Source organism: Hyaena hyaena, unplaced genomic scaffold (genome assembly GCF_003009895.1).
Source record: "Hyaena hyaena isolate Hyena2069 unplaced genomic scaffold, ASM300989v1 scaffold_34, whole genome shotgun sequence".
In the NCBI taxonomy this organism is placed as follows: Eukaryota; Metazoa; Chordata; class Mammalia; order Carnivora; family Hyaenidae; genus Hyaena; species Hyaena hyaena.
Genome location: NW_024080665.1, coordinates 3,175,629 through 3,196,633, shown reverse-complemented (window position 1 = coordinate 3,196,633; position 21,005 = coordinate 3,175,629). Strand labels below are relative to the sequence as shown.

General features: G+C 36.8%; 1 protein-coding gene across 2 annotated transcripts in view; it reads right to left on the bottom strand.

Annotated features, from left to right (window-relative positions):
• The window catches only part of ACER3 (alkaline ceramidase 3), a 186,817-nt gene that overhangs the window by 67,479 nt on the left and 98,333 nt on the right, over positions 1-21,005 (bottom strand). For both annotated transcript variants that reach the window (XM_039228793.1, XM_039228792.1), the window contains exon 3: positions 11,042-11,094. In XM_039228793.1, coding sequence (XP_039084724.1) covers positions 11,042-11,094 — 53 coding nt within the window. The remainder of the gene's footprint in view (positions 1-11,041; positions 11,095-21,005) is intronic.

The following is a 21,005-nucleotide window of genomic DNA, read 5'->3' as shown; positions in this document are numbered from 1 at the left end:
TACTCGGTGTCAGCTGGGACAGTGCAAAGGCTGGGGGCTGGAATCATCTAAAGATTCACACACTCAAATTTTGGGCAGTTGATGATGGCTGCAGTCTGGGGACTTCAGGTGAGGTTGTGGCAGGAACATCTATATATGGCGGTTCCACATGGCTGACTGGCTTCTTTACCACAAGGTGCTGGGTCCCAACGGTAAGCATCCCAGGAGGATGAGGAAGAAGTTCCCCACCTTTTGTGATACCCTAGGAAGCCATATAGCTTCCTGTCCACCACAGTAACAGTCTTGCCCAGACTCAAGGGCAAGGATCAGAGATTCTATCTCTTGAAGGCAGTCAATGTCACATTGTAAGAAAAGCAGATGTGATGAGATATACTGGTGTTAACATCTTTGGAAAATACAATAATCTGCCACATAAATAAAGCTCAAAACTGAATTAAATACCTCCACCCCTTTCTAAGAGCAGAAGGTCATCTGCTTTAGGATGAAAAGTATTCAGATTGGCTTATTATCATTATTACTCCTCCAAGCCACCTTTGAAGTCTTTTAAAGTTTCTTAAAACAAGCATAAACATGTATTTTCCTTATTGCAAAAGCATTTCATGTTCATTATAGAAAATCTGGAAAACACAGAAATGCAAGAGAGAAAGAAATTCCCTGTAATCCCATAATCCAGGGATAATTACTATCTAATACTTTAATGCATCTCCTTAGTTATTCACTCATGTGGTTAATTAAATGTCCTTCCTTCCTCATTCCCTTCCTCCCGTCCATTTACATATTTATCGGGCACATGCCAGGTGCCAACACTATTCTATAAGCTAAAGTACACGGTATTTAAGATAAGTGAAATCTCTGTCATCAAGAAGTTTACATCCTAGCTGGGGGAGACTACAAATAAGATAAATTCAAATGGTGATAAGTGCTATGAAAAGCATAAAATAAATGTCATTTGTGAAAGGGATTGCTCTACATAAAATGGTTATAAAAGGCGTATCTGAGTAGGTAACATTGCGCTGAGGAGTCAGAAGGAACCAGACACGCAGAGATAAGAGAGCAGAGTCATGTAGCAGAGGAAACAGCCATTACAGAGGCTGGTGTGGCTGGTGTGCCGTAATCAATGCAGAGAAAAGAGTAAAAACTAAAGTTGGCAGAGCTAGACCAGGGCCGATCATACAGGCCAGAGGAGAGAATTGATATTTCATTTGAAGTGCAAATGGATGCCTTAGAGAGTTTTAAGCAGAAGAACTGTATGATCTAAAATGTTGAAGACTGCCTTGGACAGCTAAAGGGGCAACCACTGACTGCTGCAGGAGCTGAGAAATAAGATGGTGATGGCATACACAATGCCCAGTGAGGTAAGGAAAAAGAATAAGGAAATTTCCTTTTACATAAAGAAAAACTGGAAAGCCAAGACAAGTGTTTCACAAGCAAAAAAAGCAAACAGTGTGTGGAATTCTATGGAGAGGTCAAATAATACGATAGAAATGTATCTACTGGATTTGGCAAGATGAAGGTGACGGATGATCTTGACAATAGCAGTTTCTGTGAAATGAAAGGAACTATAATGGGAGGAAAAGAGAGGGAGGGAAGTGTAGAGAGAGCAGAGAAACTCGAGCGATTCTGATTTGAAAGGGAGCCAAAACATGATTCAACAGCTGGGGCTGGACACAGGGCCAAGGGAGGAGTAATCTTTAAAAGACGGGAGTTACTTGAGTACGTTTGTAAGCAGACGGCAGTGAACAAGTGTAGTGACTTTCTTTTTTTTTTTTTACAAATAGTTTATTGTCAAATTAGTTTCTACATAACACTCAGTGCTCATCCCCAAAGTGCCCTCCTCCATGCCCATTCCTCCCTCCCCCCCACATCCATCAGTCCTCAGTTTTTGTCAGCATTCAAGAGTCTCTCATGGTTTGCCTCTCTCCCTTTCCCCCACCATTTCCGCCCTTCTTCTCCCGCTTGTTCCTCCGTCAAGTTCCTCCTAATCCTCCTATACGTGCAAACATATGATATTTGTCCTTCTCTGCCTGACTTATTTCGCTCAGCATAACACCCTCAAGGTCCATCCATGTTGCTACACATGGCCAGATTTCATTGTTTCTCATTGCCATGTAGTATTCCATGGTATAGATAAACCACATCTTCTTGATCCATTCATCTGTGGATGGACTTTCTAAAGACTATGGTGGAGCCAGAGACTCGTAGGCCAGAGGAAGAGGGAGGGGACAGTGGCCTTTGATAAAGTTGGGACACTTCTTCCACAACAGGAGGAAGATGATAGTAGTAGAAACATGAGGGTGTTTCTTAATGACGTCTTCTATATTTCTGGTGAAATGTTGGGGTGCCTGGGTGGCTCAGTCAGTTAAGTGTCCTACTTCGGCTCAGGTCATGATCTCATGGTTCATGGGTTCGAGCCCCACATCGGGCTCTGTGCTGACAAGCTAGCTCAGAGCCTGGAGCCTGTTTCAGAATCTGTGTCTCCCTTTCTCTCTGACCCTCTCCTGCTCACGCTGTCTCTCTCTCTCTCAAAAAAAATTAGTTAGTTAATTAATTAATTGCTGGTGAAATGTTGAAGATATCAGTGAGGAGAAAGGAAAATGAGGCAAAAAGATATAAAAATCTAAAAAAGAAAGGACAAGTGTGAAATAAAAGTTCTGAAGAACAGAAACTGAAATTGTCAGGGAAATGTAATGGTAATGTCTTATGGCACTGAGTGGTTAGTTGAGCTTCTGTTCAATAATTTAAAAGTGAGGGTGCGCCTGAGTGGCTCACTTGGTTAATATCAACTTCAGCTCAGGTTGTGATTTTGTGGTCTGTGAGTCTGAGCCCCAGGTCCGACTCTGTGCTGACAGCTCAGAACCTGGAGCTTGCTTCGGATTCAATGTGTCCCTCTCTCTGCCCCTCCCCTGCTCATGCTGTCTCTCTCTCTCTCTCAAAAATGAATAAACATTAAAAAAAAATTATAAAGTGAGATCATTTAACAAAAGGATATAATTTCTACAAGCAATATTTAACTACTCAGTTCAGGCACAGGATAGGATACTCAGATAACTTAGCTTGATCTGGGTTGAATATTGCTCAGGAAGCAAGGGGCAAGGGCTTTAAGGATATTTATATGGGTAGGTGGGAGTTACTAAAATTTTGGGCCACAGATTACAAACTTTGTAAAAAGGTAAAAAAAAAAATGAGGCAAAATGTACTTCCTTCGGTCTTTTTTCCGTTGTTTATAAAATTGGCATTATATTACATAAAGTTTTGTCTTTATGACATTTTCCTATTTCACTGGTCTTCAAAATATTTTTTTATCTATTTAATTTTTAAAGATATTCAATCAGAGGGGCACATGTATGGCTCAGTTGGTTAAGTGTCCAACTCTTGATTTCAGCTCAGGTCATGATCTCACAGTTTGTGGAACTGAGTCCCATGATGGGCTCTGGACTGACAGTGTGGAACCTGCTTAGGATTCTCTCTCTCCCTCTTTCTCTCTGCCCTACCCACCAGCATGCCCATGTTCTATCTCTCTCAAAATAAATGAATAAACATTTAAAAACAGGATACTCAACCAGAGATCAAATTTTCTTTATTTTTTTAAAAGTAAGCTTTATGCCCAATGTATGGCTTGAACTCACAACCTGAGATCAAGAGTCACATGCTCTACAGACTGAACCAGCCAGACCCCCTTCAAAATATTATTTTAAATGACTATAGTACACTTCAATACATAGTTATATCATAGTATATGTAGCAATCTTTTTGTTAAACATTCAGATCATTTAAAAATCTGTATTATGTGTAACACTGTCATATGTGTAACATGCTTGTAAAATATCTTTTCCCTGTCTCTGATTACTTTTTTAGGATGTATTCCTAGGAGTGCAATTACTGGGTCAGAGAACATTTACATTGATTTTCTTTAAAAAAAAATTAAAACAACTTCAAGGTACAGAAAAGTTTGAAGGGCAGTACAAAGAACTGTTTTCTCTCTGAACCATTTGAGTATGTTGCTGACATGAGGTTCCATTATTCCCAAGTACTCTAGTGTATGTTTCTTACAAAGATACTCACTTGGATTATATATACACCTTGAACAAATGAAATTTATCACAGGAATGCAAGGTTGGTTCAACACAGGAGGATCAATCAATGTACTAGACCATACTGATATAATAAAGGAGAAAAACCACATGGTCATCTCAAGAGATTCAGAAAAAACACATTTGAAAATTCCAACATCTTTTCATGATAAAAACACTCAGCAAACTAGGAACAGAAGGGAACTTCCTCAGTCTAATAAAGGGCATCCACACAAATCCCCAACCAATATTAGAATTAATGATGAAAACTAGAAGCTTTCTTCCCAAGATCAGGAGCAAAACAAGGATGTCTGCTCTCCCTACTTCTATTCAACAGTGTACTGGAAGTTCTATTCAGGGCAGTTAGGCAAGAAAAATAAGAAAAAGGCATCCAATTGATAAGTAATATATAAAACTACCCCTATTTGCATATAACATGATCTTGTACTCAGGAAACTAACAAATCCACATATCCATACACAAAAAACTACTAGAGGTAAAAAAAAAAAGTTCAGCATGTTGCGGGATACAAAAATATGCAAAAAATCATTGTTATTTCTATAAATTAGCATGAGAAACCAAAAAAGTGAAATTAAGAACATTTGATGCATTTACAATAGCATCAAAAAATACATTACTTACGAATACACTTAATAAAAGAAGTCATGATTTCCACTCAAGCTATAAAACATCACTGAAAGAAACTAAAGACTTAAATAAATGGGAAGACATCCTATGTTCAAGGATTAGAAGACAATATTAAAGACAGCAATACACTCCAAAGTGATCTGTGGATTCAATGGAATCCCTTTCAAAATCCCAGCTAATTTTTGCAGAAACTAATGATCTGATCCTAAAATTTACATGGAAATGCAAGAGATCCAGAATAGTTTAAACAATTTTTAAAAACAAGAACAGGGGCACTTGGGTGGCTCAATTAGTTGAGTATCCAACTCTTGATTTTGGCTTAGGTCATGATCCCAGGGTTATGGGATCAAGCCCTGTGTCAGGCTATATGCAGAGCATGGTGCCTGCTTAAGATTCTCTCTTGCCCCCTATGGCCACCCCCACTCCCAACCCCGGCTCGTGCACCTGTGCTTGCTGTCTCTTCAACAACAAATCTGGAGGACTCACAGCTTCTGATGTCAAAATCTACTACAAATCAACAGTGATCAAGGCTGTGTGATACTCATACTAGCATAAGTACAGACATATAGACCAATGGAACAAAACTGAGAGTTAAACTGAGAGTCAAGAAATAAATTCATACATTTATGATTGTTTGATTTTAGATAGGGGTGCCAAGACAATTCAATGGCAAAAGAATAGTCTTTTCAATGAATGACTCTGGGGCAACTGGATATCCACATGCAAAAGAATGAAGCTAGACTCGACCTCACACCATGTGAAAAATTAATTTAAAATGGATTAAAGAATCAAGAGAACAAATACTATAAAATGTCCATACTACCCAAAGTGATCTATACATTTAATGCAATCCCTATCAAAATAGCAACAGCATTTTTCATAGAACTAGAACAAGTAACCCTAAAATTTGTATGGAACCACAAAAGACCCCAAATAGCCAAAGATATCTTGGAAAAAAAAAAAAAAAAAAGGAACAAAACTAGAGGAATTACAATTCTAGATTTTAATGTTACTGGCAGGAAAAAAAAAAAAAAAAAGACACATAGATCAATGGAACAATGAAACAAAATAGTGAGCCCAGAAATAAACCCAAGATTATATGGTCAATTATACCTATGACAAAGGACACAAGAATATAAAATGGGGGAAAAGACAATCTCTTTCAACTGGTGCTGGGAAAACTGGACAGCTACATGCAAAAGAATGAAACTGGACCACTTTCTATACCATACACAAAAACAAACTCACAAAATGGATTAAAGACCTAGATGTGATATGGAAACCAACCTGACAATAAACTATTTTAAAAAAAGACCTAGATGTGAGACCTGAAACCATAAAAACCCTAGAAGAGAACACAGGCAGTATCGGTCATACCAACATTTTTCTAGATATGTCTCCTAAGGCAAGGGAAACAAAAGCAAAAGTAAACTATTGGGACTACATTAAAATAAAAAGCTTCTGCATAGCAAAGGAAACAACCAACAAAACTAAAAGAAAACCTATTGAATAGGAGAAGAGATTTGCAAATGATATACCTAGTAAAGGGTTAGTATCAAAAGTATATTAAGAATTTATACAACTCAACACCAAAAAAAAAATCCAATTAAAAAAATGGGCAGTGGACATGAACAGACATTTCTCCAAAGAAAATATACAGATGACCAACAGACACAGGAAAAAGATGAAGACATCATCAAGGAAATGCGAATCAAAACCACAATGAGGTATCATCTCACACCTGTCAGAATGACTAAAATCAAAAACATAAGAAACAACAAGTATTGGTGAGGATGTGGAGAAAATGGAACCCTCGTGCACTGTTGGTAGGAATACAAATGGGTACAGCTGCTGTGGAAAACAGTGTCCATTCATAGATGAATGAATAAATAAGATGTGGAAAATATGTACAATGGAATGTCATTCAGTCATAAAAAAGAATGAAATTTTGCCATTCGTAACAACCTGGGTGGATTTAGAGGGTATAATGCTAAGTGAAATAAATCAAAGAAAAATACCTTATGATTTTACTCATGTATAATTTAAGAAACAAAACAAAGGAAAAAATGAGACAAACTAAAAAAGACTCTTAAATATAGAAAACAAACTAGTGCCTGCCAGAGGGAGGTGAGTGAAGGTTGGGTGAAATAGGTGAAGGGGATTAAGAGGACATTTATCATGATGAGCAATGACCAACGTAGAGTTGTTCGATCACTATACTGTACACTTGCAATGAATATAATACTTTATATTGATTATACTGGAATTTTAAAAAATGGAACAAAGACCTAAATGTACAAGCTAAAACTATAAAGCTCTTAGAAGACGACACAGGTATAAATCTTCACGGTCTTGGATTAAGCAATGAATTTTTAGATATGGTATCAAAAGCACAAGCAACCTAAGAAAAAAATCAAAAACTTTTTGCTCCAAAGGATACTATTAAGAAAATGAAAAAACAACCCACAGAATGAAAGAAAATATTTGCAAACCATGTATTCAATAAAGGTCTAAAACCCAAAATATATACTCTTACAACTCAATGATAAAAAGGCGAATAACACAATGTAAAAACGGGTGAAGGATCTGAATAGGCATTTCTCCTGTGAAGATATACAAATGAGTAATAAGCACATGAAAAAATGCTCAATATCACTGGTCATTAGGAAAATGTAAATCAAAACCACAAAGAGATATCATTTCATAACCAGCAGGGTGGTTATAATCAAAAGGAAGGACAATCACCATTACTGGCAAGAATATGGAGAAATTGCTGGTGGGAATGTAAAATGGCTCAGCCACTTTGAAAAACAATCTAATAGCTCTTCAAAAGGTTAAAAACAGAGTTACCATGTGACCAAGAAATTCCACTTCTAATAAATATCTAAGAGAACTGAAAACATATGTCCACACAAAAACGTGCACACAAATGTTCATAGCAGCATTATGTATAAAAACCAAAATGTGGAAACAACCCAAAGTCCATTAATTGATAAATGAGAAGTAAAATGTAGTATATCCATATAATGTATTCAGCCTAAGTCAAAGAAGCCAGACATGAAAGGTCACACACTAAATGATCCATTGCAGTCACATTTCCAGAATAGGCCAATCTACAGAGACAGAGAGTAATGAGGAGAAACAGCTAATGGCCATGGAGTTCTCTCTGGGATGATGCAAGTGTTCTGGAATTAGTGGTGATGATGTCAGAATTTTGTGAATATACTTAAAACAATTAACTTATATACTTTAAAATGGTGAATTTTATGGCATGTGCATTAAATCTTTTCATAAAAGATATTCATCTACATATCCACAAGACTATCAACAAAATCAGGAAATTAACATTAGTGTATTACTACCATGTAATTCTCAGGCTTCATTCAAGTTTTTCTAAGTGCCCCAATATCATAAATGTAAGCATACACACACACACACACACACACACACCATCCAGTTCAGAAACATACACGGTATTTAGTTGTCATGTCTTATTGGTGTCCTTCAATTTTAAACAGTTCTTTAGTCTTAATTTTATAATCATGGATGCTTTTGAAGATTAAATGTCAGTTATTTTATAAAATATCACTCCATTTGACTTTGTCTGATGTTTCCATATGACTGGATTCAGATCATGCATCTTTGGCAAGAATATCAGAGTAGTGATGCTATGTTCTTGCCACTGTATTTTGTCAGGTGGCACGCAATTTTGATTTGTCCCATTACTGAAGATATTCACTCTGCTTGATTAAAGTGTTCTTCACTAGGCTCTTTCACTATAATGTTACTGAAATTTTCCCTTTATAATTACTTTATGGTAAAGTACTTAAAAACTATGTAAATTCAGCATTAAACTTTTAACATTCATTTATGATCACTTGTTTCATTTATATACAGCTTATTATTTTAGTATGAATTCATGACTTCCCATTTTGTTCAGTGGGTTATATATTCAATGAGTTTGGTAACTATTACAAACTGTTACTATCATTATTTATTTTGATGCTCAAACTGTCCCAAATTTGGCCTATGGGAACCCGTTTAAGTTGGCTTCAGGGTTCTTCTGACATATGCCCATTCTTTTAGCTTTTCCACTCTTTCTAGCATACAAAGATGTTCTAGGTTCATAAAGTCCTTTTTTTTCTGCCTCAGTCCTCTGAACAGCCCCGGTTCCTTTTATTATTTTTTTCAAAGATTTTATTTATTATTATTATTTTTTAAAAGTGAACCCTATGCCCAACATGGGGCTTGAATCCATGACCCTGACATCAAGAATCACCTGCTCCACCAACTAAGCCAGCCAGGCGCCCCTGCCCTGGTTCCTTTTATATGGAGAATAGTTTTTACAACCTAGATCTGAATGTTAGGTGTGCTCTTCAGTATTCGGGTTTCTTGCTCCCAGGCTAGCAGGCCTAGAGAATGGATGTTTATATGTGTATATAGAAATATAAGTGTATGTATATATAAATATATAGGAGATACATCATTTATAAACTGTGGGTGATTTTGGTCAAGTCAATTAGCCTCTTTCAGTTCTAGTACTGGAATTTCTAAGACATGAGTAATAACTATTTAAGATACTATACACCAAAGCACTTCATGATAGCTAGAGCTGGACAAATTCCAATTATTTTTTCATATGGTCAAACCCGAAGCCTTATTTTCAGGGTCCGTTATTCAGCTGTTACTCACTGGTATCAGTGAATGAGGATTTGTGTGCAAATTCTTATTGTTGGAACTCTTACCATATAGTTGTAAAATATTTTGAACAGCATTCCTACCATTTCTCACCATTCTCGAAATACATTTTCAGGTCTTGCTTCATCACTGTTGTCACATATACCAAACAATGAAATGACTCCCTGCCTCTCCATGGCACAAGGCAAGTCTGCTGTGGCATTTTATCCTTTCACTACCTAAAGAGTCTTAACTAAATCTTTCAAATTTTGTTTAAACGACTTTGACTTTTATACATTCTTCCAAACTCCACTGTGATGCCACAGATCATTTGTACTTCTTTAAAAAGAATTTTCATATTATGTCATTGTTTGTAAGTCTGTCTCTCCAGCTAGAAAGTGTGAGAAGTATGTTCTGTGTTCAATTAAGTCAGATCAGTGTCTTATTCAATTGTGTACTCTCCAGAGCAAGCACAACCTGCAAACATGACACCTTACTCTAAATGTGTTGAATATCAGAATCAATCCTAAATTAATATTTATGCATTTAATATAGCTGTAACTAATAATTCACAGACTGTTATATTCACAAATCCTTCTGGAATAGTCCTGTCCAATCCAGCAGCCACCAGCCTTATCTGGCTACTGAGCACTTGAAATAAACCTAATCTGAATTGAGATAGACACCTTATTTCAAGATAGGAAATATTTCATTAATAAATTTTTATACTGATTACATGTTGAAATAATATTTGAATATATTGGGTTAAATAAATGTATTATTAAAATTAATTTCAACTATTTTTTAACATGGCTTTTCTTGATGTGGGTCCCAGAAAATTTTAAACTACGTTTATCCTCACATTATATTTCTACTGGACAGTGAAGTTCTAGAAGTTTCTGGGTTATTAATGGGGAATAAAGAGCTCAAAAGATTGGGGTGCCGGGGTGGCTCAGTCAGTTAAGCGTCTGACTTCAGCTCAGGACATGATCTTGCGGTTCAGGAGTTTGAGCCCCGCATCAGGCTCTGCACTGACAACTGGGAGCCTGGAGCCTACTTCGGATTCTGTGTCTCCGTCTCTCTCTCTCTCTCTGCCCCTCCCCCAATTGAGCTGTGTCTCTCTCTCTCTCAAAAATAAATAAGCATTAAAAAAATTTTTTAAAAAAAGGTCAAAAGATTGACCACTAGATATATGGCTTCCTTAGAGCAAGGGCAGTAAAATCCCTGCATAGCCCTAATTCTTTGCTAGCTAGAGGAACCATCCATTCAAATGGATGCTATAAGACAGACATGAGGAAATGCAGGCATCTAAGAATATACTTCCATGGTGAACTGACTATGTCTTTTTAAAACATCTCCAGGGGTCTGCACTCTGTAATCCTGCTCCAACACTTCATGCCTGCACAGAGGTAGTCAACGCTATACTGCTCTCACTTGTTTTCTCTATGAACAATTACTTGCTCGCTTCTTTATTCCACTTAGTCAATTTGGATCCTCTGGCCTGAAGTAAAAAGAGATATGTAATCTCCTTTTTTCCCCCTCAGTCTCTTGTCTCAACACCATCCTCTAGTAATGTACTCTTTCCTCAAATTTGAAGTGTCTGGGTGAAGAGAAATAAGCATTTAGTTAATTTTGTCATTACTGACCTGCATTTCATATTTCAGAGTCATGTGGAAGCACCAGGATCCCATTCCTACCACTGAAATTAAAACAAACAAATAAAAAAAAAAGATTAGCATGAAATTCTTTGGGGGTGGCCAGATTGACTTGAGAAGATAATATGACACTGCAAAGCACTGAGTTTTAAGAACAAAGTTCATGAAATCTTATGGCAGGATATAGTAGACTCTGCATAAGTTCTATAATTGATGAAATTTGGTATAGAAAAAAAAACCCCAAGTACAGTATAAGTTCTCATAAATTCCCTCGACTAAGTGGACTTACTGGATTAATCAATATTCTCCATTCTTTCTAAAAAACATACTACCCGATACGCAGGATAAGCTTTCTTTTTTTCTTTTTTCTTTCTTTCTTTCTTTTTTTTTTTTTTTCAAAGGATACAGAAGTTTACTGAATACACCATAAGGGAGTGGCAGGCAGGACAGCAAAGGAGACTGGCTGCCTCTTAGGCCTTAGCGTTTACAGCAAGGTAGCTACTCTTTAGTACTTCCTAGCACTTGGAGCCAAAGAGCTGAAATGTATACTCACTAAGAGCCAGACAGTTACCTTTGTTACCAAACCTATTAACGCCACACTGTATTTATTGATCCTAAATACGATTGCAAAGAAAGCTGTTGTTTCTACAGAAACTATTTAAAATGCTTAAAATGGACTCCATGAAAGAGAGTTGCTAATAACAACTGCTGTTGAATTATGTGTGGGTAAGATATCTGCTAGACTGAGAAAAACAGTAAAAATTTAAAGATTGTATTTAGGTCTCAAAATTCTTTTCAAGTGCCTCTTTTTTAAACAAACTTTTAATTTTAGGGTTTTTAAAACTTGTTTAATTCAAGAAAAACTAAGGAGAATTTAAAGGCCACACTGTATATCAAATAACTGTCAAAGATTATACAACTATATGTCTGAATTAAAATAAAATTTTAAGGTAGGTGTTTATGTATCTTTTCAATAATTCTATGCTTTGAAGTTTTAAAAATTGGCTGACCAAATATAAGCCCCTATCAAATCTGATTAAAAGGTTTCTACTGTGATATACTAAATTCAATTCAACAGGCATTTACTGAGCACCTCCTATTTGCCAAATTCAGTTACAAAGATAAGATGCAGTCATTGACCTTAATGAAGTATATAGTCTAATGGAAGAGACAGGCAGCTAAGATGCCAGTAGATGGAGATACAATAAAGAGATATGCCGAGTACCACAGGAGCACAGAAGAAGGGCACTTATGAAGGAAGACAGAGAAAAAAACCAGGGAAGTTAGCCTTAAGGATGTGTAAGAGTTGGCCCAGCAAACATGGTAAATGGGGGTGTCACCAAATAATTTGTACAAAGCCACTTGAGAAAAATTTCAAACTCTGTTACTATTGTTTTTTTTAAAAATCACTAAATATATATCAAATTATAATTTTTAATGTGCAAAATGAGATGACAGAAGTAAACAGTTACTGCACTCATTCTAAAGAAATGAGGAAGTAGAATAGTTGAGGTCTTTTTACCAAAGGAGAAATTAGAAGGGAGGAAGGTAGATAAATTAATAGAAGGGGGACAGGTAACCCACAAACTGTGAATTAAAGGGATACAATACACTAGAAAATAAAAAAATTAAAACGAAGACAGATGGGGCACCTAGGTGGCTCAGCTGGTTAAGTGTCTTAACCTCCACTGAGGTCATGACTTTGCAGTTCGTGAGTTCGAGCCCCGCACCAGGCTCTGTGTGAACAGCTCAGAGCCTGGAACCTGGTTCAGATTCTGTGTCCCCCTTCCTCTTCCTCTCCCCCTCCCCAACTTTAAGATTTATTTATTTTTGAGTCAGAGAGAGGCAGTGTGCGAGCAGGGGAGGGGCAGCGAGACAAGAGCCATAGAATCTGAAGCAGGCCCCAGGCTCCAAGCTGTCAGCACAGAGCCTGATGCGGGGCTTGAACTCACAGACCATGAGATCATGACCTAAGCCAAAATCAGATGCTTAACTGACCGAGCCACCCAGGCGCCTCTAAAAAAAATGTTTTTAATGCAGAGGGATGACTATTCATTTTGACAGGTAGACTGGCCACTTAATCATGCTTTACTCAACTTTTTTGTTCAAATGTTTTCGAATGTTCTCTTGAACTGTTTATTATATAGCATTAAAAGTCTGATTTTCAGAGATTTCTACGATTTACTTTCTTTCAACAACCTACTAAGAATGCAAAGAAATGTAATAGAACAGCATCACCTTTCTCTACACAATATTTTCTACTTTGCCAGTTTAAAGCAACCCAGTTTTTGCTAAAGTTTATCAGTTTTATTGAGATATAATTCACATACTATAAAATTAATTTAAAATGTACAATTCAATTGTTTTTTAAATGTTCAGACAGTGCAACCTTCATCATTATCTAATTTTAGAGCAGCTTTATCATCCCAAAGAGAAATCTCCTATCTATCAGTAGTTACTCCCTATTTCTCATACCTCTCCACTCCTCAGCCCTTTAACCACTAATGTATCTTCTGTCTCTATAAATTTGTTTGTTCTGGACTCTTCATATAAATAAAATCATACATTATGTATTCTTTTCCATCTGGTTTCCTTCACTCAGCATATTTTCAAGGTTCATTCATGTTGTAACATACATCAATAATTTATTTCCTTCATGGATGAATAATATTCCGTTCTGTGAAAATACTACATTTTATTTATCCATTTATTTATCCATTCACAAGTTGGAACTTGTTACAAATTGTATGTCTGTAGCCCCACCTCCCAAATTCATGTATTGAAGCTTTAACTCCAAATGTGGAGCCTTCAGAAGGTAATTAAGTTTAGAAGAGGTCATGAAGGTAAGGTCCCCTTGATGGGATTAGTGTCTTCATGAGAAGAGGAAAAGCCTCACTCTCTTACCTGCCTGGATGACAACAGGGGAGGCCATGTGAGATCATGGAGAAGGCAGCCATCTATACAAGCCAAGAAGATCTCACCAGGAGCCAACACTTAATCCAGAACGGTGAGAAAGGAATGTGTACTGTTCAAGCCACGAGTCTATGATATTTTGTTATGGCAGCCTGAGCTAAGACAGACATTTAGGTATTTTCCACATTCTGGCTATTTTGAGTAACACTGCTGTGAACAATCATGTACAAGTTTTTGTTAATATGTAGGTTTTCATTTCTCTTGGGTTTATGTATCTCGGAGTGGAATTTGTGGGTCATATGGTAACTCTATGTTTAGCATTTTGAAGAACTACCAAAGTGTTTTGCAAACCAGGGGCATCACTTTACATTCCCATGAGCAATATATGAATTTCTCCACATTCTCCCAATACTTGCTATTGGTTGTCTTTCTGATTATAGCCATGCTAATACAATGAAGTGGTATGCACTATGGTGCTGATTGGCATTTCCCTAATGACTACCTCATGCCCCTCCCTTTTTCTTGTAGAATGTTCTGTATTATAGATGTCTGATTTATTTTTTAATTTTTTAAAATGTTTTATTTATTTCCGAGAGAGAGAGAGAGAGAGACAGAATGAGCAAGGGAGGGTCAGAGAGAGAGGGAGATATAGAATCTGAAACAGGCTTCAGGCTTTGAGCTAGCTGTCAGCACAGAGCCTGACACAGGGCTCAAACCCACGAACCGTGAGATCATGACCTGAGCCGAAGTCAGACGCTTAACTGACCCAGGCGCCACTGATTTATTTTTTTAATAGACTTTCTTTTTTAGAGCAGTTTTAGGTTCACAGTAAAACTGAGCAGAAGATAGAAGCATTTTCCATACAGCCTTTCTCCCTCACATGCATAGCCTCCTTCCCCTACCACAGGTGCACATTTGTTATAACTGATGCACCTACACTGATATGTCATTATCATCCAAAGTCCATACTTTACATTTTATGGTTCACTCTTGGGTATGGATAAATTTAGAATAACTTGTATCAACTATTATAATCTACAGAATAGTTTCATTACCTTGAATTCTCGATGGTTTTGCCATTTCATCTCTCCCTCTCTCTTAACTCCTGGCAACCACTGATCTCTTTACTATCTCCGTAGTTTTGCCTCTTCCAGAATATCAAGATAGTTGGAATCATACAGTATGTAGCTTTTTTCAATTAGTAACAGGTCTTCTTCCACTTAGTAATAGGCATTTAAGGTTCCCTCTTGTCTTTCAATGTTTGTTTGATACCTCACTTCTCTTTAACACTGATAATGTTTTATTACCTAAAGTTTACCTATCCATTCTCTTACTAAAGCACATCAAGGTTGCTTCCAAGGATGGCTTGTAGATAAAGCTGCTATGAACACCTGTGTGCAAGTTTTTGTGTAAACGTAAGTTTTCAATTCTTTTGGATGAATACCAAGAAGTGTGACTGCTGAATCGTATGGTGACAGAATAGTTTTGTTACAAACTGCCAAACTGCCTTCCAAAGTGGCTGTAACATTTTGCATTCCCATCACTAATGGATGAGAGCTCCTTCTGCTGCATTAATAACATTTCCTTTTCAACAAGTATTTAGTGGGCCCTCAACAACATTCCAAGCTTTTCCACTGGGATAAATGAGTAAATAAGAGAGATAAGTTTCCTGTCCTCAAAACTTTAAGCCATTAAAAATATGAAAGGGGGCCATAGGAGCTATGGGAGTCTATGCTGAGGGCTTATAACCTTGTCTAGGGGGTTAGAAGAGGACTACTGGGGGAAGTAACATATAAGCTAAGACTAGAAGAATTAATTGAAGTTAAGCAGGTAAAGGATTTTTTAACAAATGAGATCATTCTACGTAGAAGGATCATGCAGATATAAAGGCAGAGTAGGGTGCCTAGGTGGCTCAGTCAGTTAAAGCATCTTGACTCTTGATTTCAGCTCAGGTCATGATCCCACAGTTCATGGGGTCAAGCCCTGTGTCAGGCTCTGTGCTCACAACGCAGAGCTGCTTGGGATTCTCTCTTCCTCTCTCTCTGCCCCTCTCCCAACTCTCTCTCAAAAAATAAACATTATTTAGACTTTATACTAAAGACAAAGTAAGCTGTTGAAAAACTACATACATATATCCAATGTACATATACACACAAACACACATGCATACATATAGGGATTAATATAATTAGTTTTATATTTTTAAAATACCACTCTAATTATAAGGCAGGAAAATGTCTAAAGGAGTAGTCTCCCAACTTTGATAGCAAAAAAATTTTTAGCAACCCCATATATGTATATTTATTTGTAAATTGTATTCATACTGTGTTAAGATACTATATATATTTAAAACACATAAAATAAAAATTTAGAAGAATGAAGTAAAGGGGTAACATATATACAATAGAAGTTACAAAGTTTTCTTTGTGTACCCCAAAAGATCATTTTTCTTACCACTTGGGCTGTGAGCATCTTGCTTGGTGACCACTGGTTTAAATGATAAACACGAAACTTGCAAGGCATACATGGAGTTTCACAATCTGGCTCCACTCACCCCTTTTACAGCAGCCTGTAGTTTAATCACACCTGACTGCTTATCTGGCTCATCTCTTACCTCACACTATCAACTTCTAGCCTGCTCTGCCTTTGCCATTTTGTGATTACCTTGTCCTTTCAGCCTCGAATACTTAACCCTTCCATCATCCAATCCTACCTGCCTATAACCTATATCTCTGCTTACTGAAATCTTACACAACTTTGGGGTACCTGGTTGGCTCAGATATAGATCTCCTAAGATCTCATAAGATCAGATCTCACAAGATCTCAAGGTTGTGAGTTTGAGCCCCACATTGTGTGCAGAGATTACTAAAAAAAGAAAAACAAAAATTAAATTAAAAATAGAAACCTTACACAATTTCTAGATCCAATTAAGTTTTGCTCATTCCTATAAGCTTTTTCTTTTGAAATAATTTCAAACTTCACAAATGTTGAAAGCATAGTATAGTGAACTGCTGTGTATGTTCTGCTCAGAATCACCAATTCTAACATTCTGATATAATATCCACATATACATATGTGTATATATAAATGTATATGTATATATGTATGTACATATGTAATTATTTTTATGAACTTATGAATAGATTCGATATGTCATGTCGCTTTACCCTTAATACTTCAGTGTGTATCCCAGATCCCATTTTATATCACCTTCTAAGTCAAATCTTCCTCTGCTTCCTCCTCCATTAAGTCGACATACAAGGCATGTAAGAAACAGCGTTTGGTTAGGCCAGTAGTTATCAGCTTTTGGAGAATGCTATTTTGCCTAGAGAGCCTTATGAAGGCTAGGCCCTTGATCTAGAAATTCCTGATTCAGTGGATACTCTAGCACTTGTATTTTAAAGGCCTGCCAATGATTTTGCTCAACATGGATAGCCAAAGATCATTGTTGAATTCTAAGATTCCTAAAGGCACGGTCCCCATCTCTGTAGTTGACCGAAGAATCTCCAGAACCTAGCACAGCACTGAACATATAAAGAACATTTATTAAGTACTTGCTAATTAATTTTTTCCTTCCTCCTCAGTGATGCAACACTTCACATTAGAGTTTGTGTATTGTAGTAGAGGGTGGTGAGGAATGTCCCTGAATTGAGAAAATGTAATAGGGGACAGGAGTTCCAAAGAGGGAAAAATATATTTGGGTAGAATGTGAACAGTAAGAACAGAGAGGCTTGCCCAACAAGGTGGCACTTGACAGAACTTAAGAGAGATTCACACGCAGATACAGTGAGGGAGAACATGCATACAGTTTGATTAAATGTATGGAGATGTGGACAATGTTTAGAAATAAGCATTTCATTCAATAGGCCTGGAGTGAGTATCAAAGAGGAACAGGAAATAAGGCAAATAATAATTTGAGCCCATTAAAACATGTCTGAATGCCAGACTCTGCTTTTGGGTGATGAACTTGTGATATTTATATTCATCTTTGGCCACCTTCTCTTTCTACATTCATTCCCTCCGGTGATCTCATTAGTTCCCACAACTTTAAATACCAACTTTTTAAATACCAACTGCCTCCACCCCCCCTCTGAAGTCCAACCTCATATATTTTATCACCTACCTGACTCTTCATTTAATGTCTCACAGGCATTTTGAACTCAACATAATTAAAACAGAATGCAAGATATTCTCTCTACACAGTTGCTCAAACTAGAAACCTAGAAGTCAATTGAAAATCTCTTTTTTTTTTTTTTTTTTTACCCCCACATTTAACGCATTAATGAGCCCTACTGGCACTATCTCCAAAATAAATCCCAAGTCATCCACTTCTCTCCAGTGTCCACTGGTGTTGTCCTGGTGTAAACCACTATCACCTCTCACTCGGACTAGTTTCCCAGCTTGTACTCTTACTGTCCACAAACCCATTCACCACAAAGCATCCAGGGTGATCTTTTAAAAACATAAACAGGATCATGTCACATTCCTACTAAAAACCCTCTACTGGCTTTTAGAATAAAATCCAGATGCTTTACTCTGGCCCTGCCGTGATCTGGCTCTTGCCTAAATCTTTCTAACTTTATGTTTTGCCACTTTTCCCCCACTTAACTACTAAAGAACATTAGGGGAGAGACAGAAAGCAAATAGATAATTACTATATGGTGTATTAAGTGCTATGGTAAAGATATGCATTGTATTCAGTGGGAGTACAGAAAAAAGTCATCCAGTTCTATCAGGGACTAAGCAAAGTTTAAAAGGCAGGCTTTCTAAAGGATATAACACTATGCCAAGTCAGGAAGGACAGACATGCTGAATTTATCAGACAACAGAGGGTTAAAGGCAGAGATGTAAAAATATAGATGATACTGAAAATAGCAAGTAGTTTGATATAAAGTATCAAGTATATTTGGGACAGTTGTGGAAAATGAGGCCAGTTAAGGCAGAGAGTCCAGATTAGCACCAACCTGCCCAGACACACAGATTTTCAAACAGGTTATCTCTTTTAAAGAAAAAATGGTTGAATTGAAAGTGCCATGCCCTGCTGGAGAACGCTGGTGAAATTTCACACAGTAAACCAGCCTTCACCACTGACATGCTACAATTTGTCAACAGGTGTATATTTTCTGAATAGTATCCCAATTGGCGCAAATAAGAAATTCAAGAATAGAGAGGTTAAGTTATTCAAGCCAAAGGAACAAATGTGAAACGTGTGAAAACAAAACAACATCCACCGATCCTTAAATTATACAAACTAGAAGTTTTGGAGATTCTTTAAAAAGGAATCTAAGCATTTTCCTTTTTTCCCTCTTGACATGTAAATTGATTCAATCACATGGAGAATGAAACAATTATGTTTCCCTTAAAAAGTCTGAGGCATCAAAGTTATAATAAAATTCACATTTATAGGAATTATCTAGAACATTCCAAGAAACCAGTAACAGGGACAAGTTTCCCCACATGGCCATGGCTAAAGTGAAAACTGAGGCAGTCGAAATAGTAATGGAATTGGAATAAAAAGGTCAATGTACCATCTTCTAATTAGATGTTCATATTCATACCATTTCAGTACAGTTTTAAGAGTCTCTCAAGCACATAATAGAATTTCACTGAATTAGAACCTCTTGATTCAAATATTTTGGCATGCTATCAAAGTTATTCAAGGTTATAACAGACTACAGATATGTTCCAATACCCATTTTGATCCATTTGACTGAACATACCATGGAAGAGTGTACAAGGACTTTGGAATCAGATCTAAACTAGAATCCCAAGTCTTATTACTTATCAATTTTGGCAAGTTGCTTAAGTCTCTTTGAGACTCAGATATCTAAGCTGTAAAATAAAGATAACAATGTTTATCATAAAAGGTTGCTCTGAGGATTACCTAGCATATACCTGACATACAATAGGCACCAACAAATTTTATTTTCTAATCCCTAACTCAAGCTATTAAAAAAAATTCATGTAAGGGCACCTGAGTAGCTTAGTCAGTTAAGAGTCTTGGTTTTGGCTCAAGTCATGATCTGACAGTTTGTGGATTTGCGCCTCACATCAGGCTCTGAGCTGACAGTATGGAGCCTGCTTGGGATTCTCTCTCTCTCCCTTTCTCTCTGCACCACCCCCCACCTCAAAATAAATAAACAAACTTAAAAGAATTAAAAAGCCATTCATGTACATAAAGAATGGAGTCATTGATTTTAGAAGTACATTAGCTTATTTACCATGACAGAAAATTATGGGCCTAAGAAAAAGAGTTCCCTTTAAATTCTATCATGATTTACCAAAATGTATAGGAAGGGGCCCAGAATAAATGAAAAAGGAGACGGGCATATTATTATAAAGTATCAAAGGCATTAATGGTGTAATGTGTGATTATTTTAAAATTATGAACTCAGGTTAGAGATTTTGGTGTTATTGGTGGTGTCAAAACAATGCCAGCTACAATTATAGGGTACGCATGTTTGTACTTGCCTGGGGAAGTTAGCATTCACATTAGAAACAAAATGTACTACCATATTAGAGAGGCAGTAGAGTGTAATGATTAAAAGAATGAACTTCGGAGAGTTGTCCTAAGAAGTCTGTACTTTAACCCTAAACTGATGGGAAGTCATTTAGGGTATTTAATAGGAGTTTTCTAATTGTTTCCCACCAACCAAAGGGGAAGTGATCACATTCCCTTTTCTAATTTACTACTTTACCTAGTATATAACCTTATTATAGTTACATACTGTACAGAAGCCAGAATATCCTATTTATATAAACTTATCAGTGTATTTTTTTGGATTCCTTTCTCCTGTCTCACTCCCAATGAGGATGCTGATGGGCTACTACTTTAGTTTAGCAACTCATGGGCGACCATAGTAACTATGTTAGAATGGTAGGCAGAATATGGGTCCCAAACATGTCGACATCCCAATCCCAAATCCTATGAATGAATGAATGTGTCACTTTACTTTAAATGCCAAAGACAATCTTGCAAGTGTGATTAAATTAAGGACCTTGAGTTGAGGATAAGCATCCTAGATTACTACAGTATGTCCAA